Source organism: Phalacrocorax carbo, chromosome 7 (genome assembly GCF_963921805.1).
Source record: "Phalacrocorax carbo chromosome 7, bPhaCar2.1, whole genome shotgun sequence".
Classification (NCBI taxonomy): domain Eukaryota; kingdom Metazoa; phylum Chordata; class Aves; order Suliformes; family Phalacrocoracidae; genus Phalacrocorax; species Phalacrocorax carbo.
The window spans coordinates 34,170,529-34,179,734 of NC_087519.1; the positions used below are offsets into that span (position 1 = coordinate 34,170,529).

The 9,206-nt window shown below is 49.7% G+C and overlaps 1 protein-coding gene across 1 annotated transcript; it reads right to left on the reverse strand.

Annotated features, from left to right (window-relative positions):
• Positions 1 to 1,392: 1,392 nt before the first annotated feature.
• Positions 1,393 to 5,894, reverse strand: RNF228 (ring finger protein 228). Its single transcript, XM_064457360.1, has one exon. It carries the CDS (start codon positions 5,749 to 5,751, stop codon positions 4,888 to 4,890), a length of 864 nt encoding a protein of 287 aa, XP_064313430.1. The 5' UTR covers positions 5,752 to 5,894; the 3' UTR covers positions 1,393 to 4,887.
• Between the last annotated feature and the right edge of the window lie 3,312 nt (positions 5,895 to 9,206).

Genomic DNA, 9,206 nt, shown 5'->3' on the forward strand with positions numbered 1-9,206 from the left:
CTTTTCTGTTCTCTGAAGTATAAATGCAGACAGAAACTTGCTTTTCAGAGTAAGATGGTTTTTTGAGTTCTCAGCCCACAATACCATTATTGAACCTGATCTTCAAAACATGCTTCCAAAACGCTGTCTCAACCCAGACGAAAATAGATCGGACCCAAACTACCAAACTACTTTTGGAAATTCAGGTCACTGAGGTAACTTGCAGGGATGTATGACTCGGTAGCCACTGCTGCTAACTACTTTTTTATTAGCTGGCTTTGTGGTACATTTCTAATGACCATAAATGTGAGAGTAACTGCTGTGTTGTTTTTGCATGATAAAGGAATACAAAGTATCTCCATATGCAGGCCGTTCAACCAATCCAACTAGATAATTGAGGTTTTTGTTCCTTCCATGCATTTATGAAATACTCAAGTGTTTTACTGTCAAATCTGCCTTTCAAAAGATGAATACCCGCCGTTCTGTAAATTAACACTGTATGATTATTTACTACTTGTGGGCTAGTGCTGCAGAAAGGAGTGTAATTTCTTCCCTGCAGCCACAGTATTTATCAGAGGCACTTTCAAAGGAGAGCAGAAATAAAAATTTCTACACTGTGGCACTGAAGGTACACGATATGTGTTTAAAACATAACAGTGCTTTTAAAAAACTGAGTTCTTGAGTGCAAGTCCTTAAGAAGGGCAACATGAAAGAAGTAAGGTTGTAACATGGTAGTGCCTGTCCTAACACATCCCCATACATCGCAAACGGCAGAGGCTCCCCGCAAATAGCACATACCGAGCTTTCTCCGGTGGAGGCTGTTAGCTCCTGTGAGAACTTCCTCAAGCAGAGTCGGCAGTTGCCTGTCCCAGGTAAGACAGAAAAGAAGTTTACTGTGCGTGACTACCCGCCCAGGTTCTGTGTTGGCAAACTGGGTTCTGCCCTCCTATCTGCTTTTTTCTCCCTCTCCTGGACTAATACCACTGACGTCTGGCAGCCTATTCCAAATCGTTAACCTCACATTTAATGTAATCTTTCAGTCTGGAGTCCAGCGTGCTCCATTCAGGTAGAGGAACAGGGAACTACCACTATAGAGGAACAGGGAACTACTGCTACACATAATTTAAGGTCTTTCGGCACAGCTGGAAACTACGCATCTTTCAGAGTTCATGCAGCCTGTGCTCTCGCAGATGTCAAAAAACTCCCGAGGAAGCTTCAGGCCTTTGTTTACTTTCCTGGTGCTTCCGTATCTTGGCTGTAGCTGCTTGTGCCCTGGACTCTGTAACACAGAGAAAAGCTGCACAGCAAAAATGAAAAAAAAAAAAAAAAAAAAGCCAGCAGCTTGTATTTCCCATGATTTTCCCCACGGTGCTGTGGTATATCCTGCCCTCCCTGCTTTCCCACAGAGTGCCTCAAAGCACCATTTTTTTTTCTGTAAGATGTGTGGATAGTGTAACTGACGCATACCCTTTCAGCTGCCTATCTCTGTGTGCTTTTAAACAACTAGAAAACACAAGTGTTATGACTGAAACAGTTAAAATAATAAAACACCACCAGCCACACAGATTTTCTCTTTTTGTTTTTTACTTTTTTTTTACTGAAACTTGAGCAGAGTTTGGCTTTGGACAAGCAATCTGTACACTCAAAGGAACCCAAAATACAAATATAATACTTGGATTCTGCAGTAGCCAGAGATGTATACAATGCATGATTTTTTCTGACTGGTACTGTGATGTGGATCCAGACTAATGCTCCTGAAACCAGTGGAGTTTCCCAAAATTTGCATAAGCAGAGAGGATTTGGCATATGGTCAGACTGTCTATTTGAATTTGGCTTTGAAATATTTTCAAATATATGGGTAGGAACTTGATATGTAATATGAGTGTTCAATTGTGAATAAGCCTGAAAATCCTGTTTAGGCCCGTGATCTTCAACTTTTTGTAACGTACCAACCTCTACACATTTTAAAGTTGACCCTCACAAAACAAATTTAAGCTTCTGATCATCGATTTGCTTTTCTTACTTACCTTTTGCAGATCCTTTACAAGTAGTCCACGGATCCCAGTTGAAACCATTGGTTTAGTCAAAATGGCAAATACTGTTTACAGAGAAAAGGCAAGAATAAAACTATGATGTAGAAAGAAAAGAAGATGGAGTACACATTTCTTACTGTAACCAGTATTTCAGGGCATAGCTACGTAATGGCTTCTGTTGCGACTGCAGCTCCTGTAAACATACCCAAGCTGGTGCGAGCTAGCTAGCTCACCCAGAGAGCGCTGGCAGCACATCTGCGATACCCAGGCAGCCCACCGCAGCCGGAAAGCTCGCAGGAGTAATGCAAAGTACAGGCTACGTGGTGAGCTCCAGCTGAGTGTCACGAGCACTCGGGGCTGGCGTTGGCATGTCTACGCGAGATGGACTTACAGCAGTGACTGCTGGGTGGGCTCATCTGAACTGCGAGGTACCGGAGCTTACCTGGTTGGACAGAAATGCTGATACGCATGCTGCATTTGCAGTAGAAGCACAAACAGGTAAATCATATATTGGTGCATATGATGTACACATGTACATATTTTATATATTTATTTTTCTTAGAAAACATTGCTGCTGTTTATGTCCATTAATTTACATATATTTATTCTTACTACAGTATAACTTGTAATACTTTTACTTCTACAGCACCTCCTCTTCAAGGATCTCCAATTACTTAAAAACTTTAATAAATAAAGCCTCACATCTTGCTTGTGAGGTAGGTCAACACTATTATCAAACTTTACAGATGCATTGACTGAAGAACAGAGAGGTTAAGGCCAAAATTTTCCAATGTTTGTACCTGAAGTCAACCATCTAAATTCTCATTTAGATGCTTCAACAAAAGTCTCGTGATTTTCTTTGGTGCAGAACATCCACAACTACTGCTGAAGTCAACAGGGGCTAAGAGTCACACCTGATTTTAGTAGGCATACACCTTTTACACAGCTAATGAGCAACTCCAAGTTTGAAAACACTGGTCTAAATAAACAGACCATGGTCAGAGCCACAGTTGATCCCAGTAATTTTAACTCCTCAGGGCCTTTATGTTATGATATACGACTTTAAAAGGCTGGTGCGGATCTTTTTAAAGAGACATAAGTGACACAAAAATCATATACTGTTTCCACAAACTGTGTCCATCATAAGAGAGTGTGTATAAATACTGCCTGGGTTTGTGGGGCGTTTTGGGTGTCAAGGGGTTACTTTTCACAGGTTTGTGATAATCAAGACAATGCACAGTATACATCACTTGTGCAGCCATAAAACACATCACACATCTTCACCTGCTGTCTTTACATTTCTACAGAGTAAATTCCTTTGCACTTGTGATAAATAGAAGTGGTCAAGTAAAGGTCTATTAAGAGGATACTTGTTGGAATATCATGCACACAGCTTGCAAAATACACATACTAAAAGATCACTTTTAAAATTCTCAAATTGTTAAGCACGAAAATAATTACCTCATTCCATTACAGTACTGTGTAGAAACACGGAATAAGCAGCATAATCTTATTCCCAATAGAATAGATTGTAACAACTAATTAAGTTAAAAAAATTCAGGCACCAAATGAATTATCCTGCAACATAGAATAATATCTATATGGAGCTCTCTCCTTAATATACTACAAAACCAGCTGCATGGTGATGCTTTTCCATTTCATATTATGAGCATCTCATCACATTTCAAATACATCTTTGATGTTCCAACCTCACAGAACAAAAACCTTTTCTTCTGGCCTTTAGAGAAACTCTAACACAGAAGAGAAACTTACCAAAAGGGAAAACCACCGTCTTATCGCAGTTACCTTGACCGAAGGTAAATGTTCAATACACAAATGATGCTACCGCATTCCACTTTTACAGTGATGCTGAAAGTCCATATTGTAATGTGGGCTTCTCTCACCATGTAAAAATTGAAATCAACGCCCAGTGAACATTACTCTGTACCACAGGAGTCCCTTAGCTCTATTTTAGAGCTCCGTTAATTAAATAATCTTCCATAAATTAAGTGTGCAATGTGGTGTTTCAGTCTCCCACATTAAATGAGAATTTCAAAGAATTAAATAATAAAGCTTATTTTAAGCAAACAACAGAGGGCTCCATGGCCTTCTAATAAAAGTATAACAAAACCGTACTCAATACATTGTAGGGAAACTTTGGCTCAGTCTCTTTTAAGATAACACATTTCTGTTACAGCTTCTTCCGTAAGTACTTATAGAGAGGAAACAAAAAGCGTTTCACACCGTGGTCCTGTCCTGCTTCTAACCACAGTGAATCTCTCCAATTATCTTCCAGGTGGGGGCAACAGTAAGCCAGTTTCCTTTAACCGAGACGGTGTCCTCCTGCCTCGGGGAGCGCAAGCACCAGGGCACGCTCCCGGCAGCGGCGGGCAGGGCCAGGGCCGCGCCCCCGCCCCAGAGCCCCGCTCCCCGGGGGACCTTCCGAGGCCCCCCTGCCCTGCCCCCGGGGCGGCCGGGCCCTCCGCGGCCCCTCGCCTGGCCGCCCGGCAGAGCACCCCCCACCCCCGGGCTGCGCCTGAGCCGGGGGGCTGGCGCGGCTGCGGGGCTCACCCTGCCCTGCCGCCGCCGCCGAACCCCACGCCCGGAGCTGCCCGCCCCGGTACGCCCAGGAGAGCCGCGGCCTCGCCCCCGTCTTCCCCCCGCCGTTGCCCACCCGCCTCCCGGCGGGGCCGGGCTCGGCACCCACCCGAGGAGGGCCACCTGCGTGCGGCGGCCGCGCTCTCCCCTCACAGCGGGGCATGGGCGGGCGGATCCCGGCACCCCTCGGCGCCCCTCGGCGCCCGCTCAGCCCGGCCCCTCAGCGCCCGCCGCCCCCCGGCCCGGCCCGGCCCGGCCCCGCTCCCCTCCGCCGGCGCTACGTGTCGCTCCTGCGGGCGGCCGCCGCCCGGCCACGCGGGGTGCCGTTGCCGCTCGCCGCCGCCTCGGGCCGGTACTTGAGCCAGCAGATGAGCCATGTGACGACGACGGAGAAGAGGGCGAGGATGCTGGCCACCGACAGGCAGATGGGCCCCACCGGCGACGGCGAGGCCGAGGCGCCGGACCCGGCGTCGCCGCCGTATTGGTTGACGAAGATGAGGCCGGTGAAGAGCAGCACCACCATGGAGAGGAAGGAGACGACGACGCACACGCAGCCGGCGCTCAGCGCCGCCCGCTTGCAGCTCTGGCAGCTCTCGTAGCCGCCGCCCGAGGAGCGCGGCCCGGCCCGGCCGGCGGGGGCGTGGGGCGGTGGCGGCGAGGCGAGGGCGGCCGCCGCCTCCCGAGCGCGGGGCGGGCGGCGGGGCGGCAGCGGCGGCAGGCTGTCCTGGGGCAGCGGGTCGCGGGCCCGCAGTTGCGGCGGGCAGGCGGCGGCCAGCTTGGTGTTAACGGGGAGGCCGTGGACGCGGTGGTCGGGCAGCGCCGTGCGGTGGCGGCAGAGCGGACAGGCCAGGGAGCCGCCGGCCGCCCGCCCCGGCCCCGGCCCCGGCCCCGGCCCCGGCCCCGGCTCGGCGGCGGCGAGCTGCTGGGCGGCCCGCAGGTGCAGCTGGCTCAGGCACTCCTGGCAGAAGGTGTGCAGGCACTCCAGCAGCTTGGGCGCCCGCCGCTCCAGGTCGAAGTAGTTGTAGCAGATCTTGCACTCGTAGTCCTCGTAGCTGGGGGCGGCGGCCACCGCCGCCGCCGCGTCCTCATCCTCCCGCCGCCCGCTCTGCCCTACGCCGCCCTTCTGCGCCGGCTCGGCCATAACATCTCGCCGGAGGGGAGATGGAGCGCCGCGGAAAGGCGGAGAGCCCCGGGCCGCGCCGCGCCGCGCCTGGCAGGCGGGCGGGAAGCCGGGGAGCCGCAGCCCCGCAGCCTCCTGGCCGCGCCCGCGGGCTGCGGCGCGGCCCGGCGGGGAGGGAGGGAGGGAGGGAGGGAGGCGGGGAGGGAAGGAGGGACGGCCGCCCGCCTGCGCCGGCGGCTAGCGGCGGCTGCCGCGGGCGGGGGCGGGATCGGCGCCGCCCGCCCCTTGGAGCGGCAGCCGGGGCGCGGCGGCGGGGAGCGCGGCCCGGCCCGGGCGGCGGCGGGGCCCTTCTCCCGGCCCGCCTCACCTCCCCTGCGGCGCTGGCCCTGCCCGGCCCCCGCGCCCCGGGGCCGCCGGAGCGGTGTGCGGGCCCGCGGTCGGTGCCGCATCCGCGGGGCCCGGCGGCGTGCCCGCCTCGGTAACGGCAGGACTGCCGCCGGGGCCGGGCTCCCCCAGCAGCCCTGCCGGGGGGATGCGCTGGCTCTGGGGAACACTCTGGGTGGAAAGTGCCGGTGTCTTTCTAGCCCGGAATTGCATTCTTGTAAAATCGTTCCATTGATTTTTAACAGTTTATGAGGCTTCCCCAATGCGATTGTGCATTGGGAGCAGCAGCTGTGATTACAAAACCTTCGTTAGGCCATGAACACTGCTGATCCAGGGTTGATACGGGAAGGCCGGAATGGTGGCAGGTTAACATCTCCTCAATGCGTTGCAGCTCACAGGCTAACAAGTATTTCGTCTTTGGGGAGAATCTTTGCAGCACTGTGATTGCCTTTCATTATGCACAGTGAAAATAAAAGCTATTTTGTTCTGGAAACCAGAGGCGGAAGGAACTACTAGTGTTTTTATTTACATCCTGACCTTGTGTTTTTAAGATTGAGAGCTTTTGCCCAGTTTAATTAAAAGCAATCCAAACAATAAAGCATTCATAGCCTCCGATGTCACACTGATAAACAATCCCATAGGTTTCACTAAATTAAATTCATCGCTGTCACATCAGGGAAATCTGGAGTAACTCCATATTCCTCAGGTCTAGCCCAGGCCATAAAATAATTACTTCTCTTTGTAGTTCTGAAAACGCATTTACAGACGGGGGTAGCTCTAGGCAGGTAAGGCTGGTGTTTCAGGCACACCGCCTTGCCCTGCCATGTTGCTAAAGCTGCATCTTGGGGTCGTCAGCTCCGAACTGAGAGCTGCCTCGGCTCAGATATCTTCCCCTCTCCTCTGCTGTGTGACATGCTGTATCAGGCGTGCTTCACCGCAAGCGCTAGGGGAAGCTCCCTGTCCTCCTCTGCATTGGATCTCCTCTTTTAGCTGTCTGTGCTAGGACTTACATTGTTCTTTAGTCCTGAGCATTCCTGAAGAACCAAAAAAAATGCTAGTTGTTTAGAAAGAATGGCTTTTTGGAAAGATGAAAAAGCACATACTGCTAAATTGTGGTGGCAGGTCTGAAGATTGTTCACGAGTCCTTGAACAACGAGCAAAAGAGGAAACTTACTTAAAATTTTTCAGCTTAGCATAAACTGAAATAATGGGATAAAGTCAAACAGAGAAAAATAGGAATATTTTCTGTACAGGGAGCTGGATCCTTTTTGTAATTTATCCTAGGAGATGTTTTAAAGTCTATTAAAAATCTAGGCTTAGTCTCTTGAAAAGAAGAAAGAAAATGACTTTTGCTGTCGCTGTCCATAGTGCACAGCTACTTTGGCATATGGAGTCAAAAATCAACCTTCTTAAACGCCCACGCTGGTCTGCAACCTCAGAGCTCATCTGCCACTGTCCCCTGAAGGACTTTTTCAGTGTTACTGTTTTCCTGGTGCTGCGTATCACCCCGGATGGATTTGGACTGTTTTAATCTAACTCTGGTATCTTCTGGTTTTCACGCTAAGTCTCATCTTACTTAGGTATTCCTTGAATTAATGTTTCTGGTGGTTTGTTTTGTTTTGCCCTTTTTATTTTTGCTTGCTACCGTTTCCTGGTTTAGCGTTGTCTTCCCATTTAATTAGTTCATTTTTAAAAGACGTATGTCAAATTATCCCAGGCACCGCCCTTCCACTTAATATTATTGCCACTTTCATAACCTTACAACTTTCAATTCATTTTCAAAACACGTGAAAGTCCTTAGATCCAAGCAGATATGAATTAATTTTTCAAGTAAAATTTTCTGAGGCACTGTATCAAATGCTCTAATAAGGTCCAGATACATCGGCTGCATTTCTGGTTCAAACTGCTTTGCTTTTGTCTTTTGTGTTCTGAGTTTTCTTATCTGATGTGTATCTGCCTTGAGGTCAAGTGAAACTCCACCTAATAAGTATATGAAAGTCAGCATTGGAAAAGCTTCCTGTAATTCTGGCATGAAAACTACACAGAATAGATGGCAAAGCTGATCACAACTGAAAAATAAAAATGCTAAATATGAAATTAGGATGAAATTTGCATTTTTTGATAAAACTAAGAATGAGGAAAACTGGTGTGGGGTCACAGAAACTTCTTTGCTCATAATTACCCCTGTAAACACAATGACGGATAACTAGATCCTGCACAAGCGCAGTTATCTTGTGCCGTGGCGTCCCTGGAGAACATTGTTTAACAGAACATGTAAGCTGCGTGGTCCCCACGCCTGCTGAGATGCTGCTTTTCTCTATGGAAGGGTGCAGCTCCTATTTACCTCTTTGAGTATCTAGAGGCACTCACAGGCTCTCACCCTTTCGCTAGCACAGGAACTCGCGTGGTGGCACAGCAAGTCAGTTCGCAGAGATGACCCAGCTGAACACTGTTAACTTTTTAATTAGTTTTTCTGCTGGAACAACTCAGCGAAGCAGGTTGCTGCCTGGGTGCATGAGGTCCGCAGCCAGTGCAAGGAAAAATGCTGGTGGCTGTGTGGTCAGGAGAGGAAGTGAGGCTGGGACCGCAGCAACAGTGATTTATGTACGCTTCCCTTACTATGGAACAAAGCCATTAATGATTTCAGCCCTTTTGTCTTAGTCCAGCATCACGTCATATGTATAACGGGATATTATAGTCCAGAGCAAGGCTTGAAAGCCTGCTGTGACAACCTGAAGCATAAGCTGCATTCTTGTATCCCCTGGCAGCCTTAGCTGTGTAGGATAGTGTTCAGCTGTAGCTCTTCGAGGGGGCACAGATTCACTGGGCAGGGTGTGTGTCTGTGCAACACACACTCCTACTCCCCGCGACGTGGTGCTACCCTGGCTCCCCAGTCACTTGGACTGGCAGAGCGACTGGCTTGGAGTTGAAGGTGGCTTCTTGGCTGGATTCCTCTGGTGACTGGATCCATGATTCTTCACAAGTAGAGGAGTTGGCCCACAAGTACTGGAAAATGTCTTAATGTTGAATTTAAAGGCTTCCTAGGCTGGGATTGAAGAGAAGAGGAATTTCTTCAGATTTTTGGAAAAGTT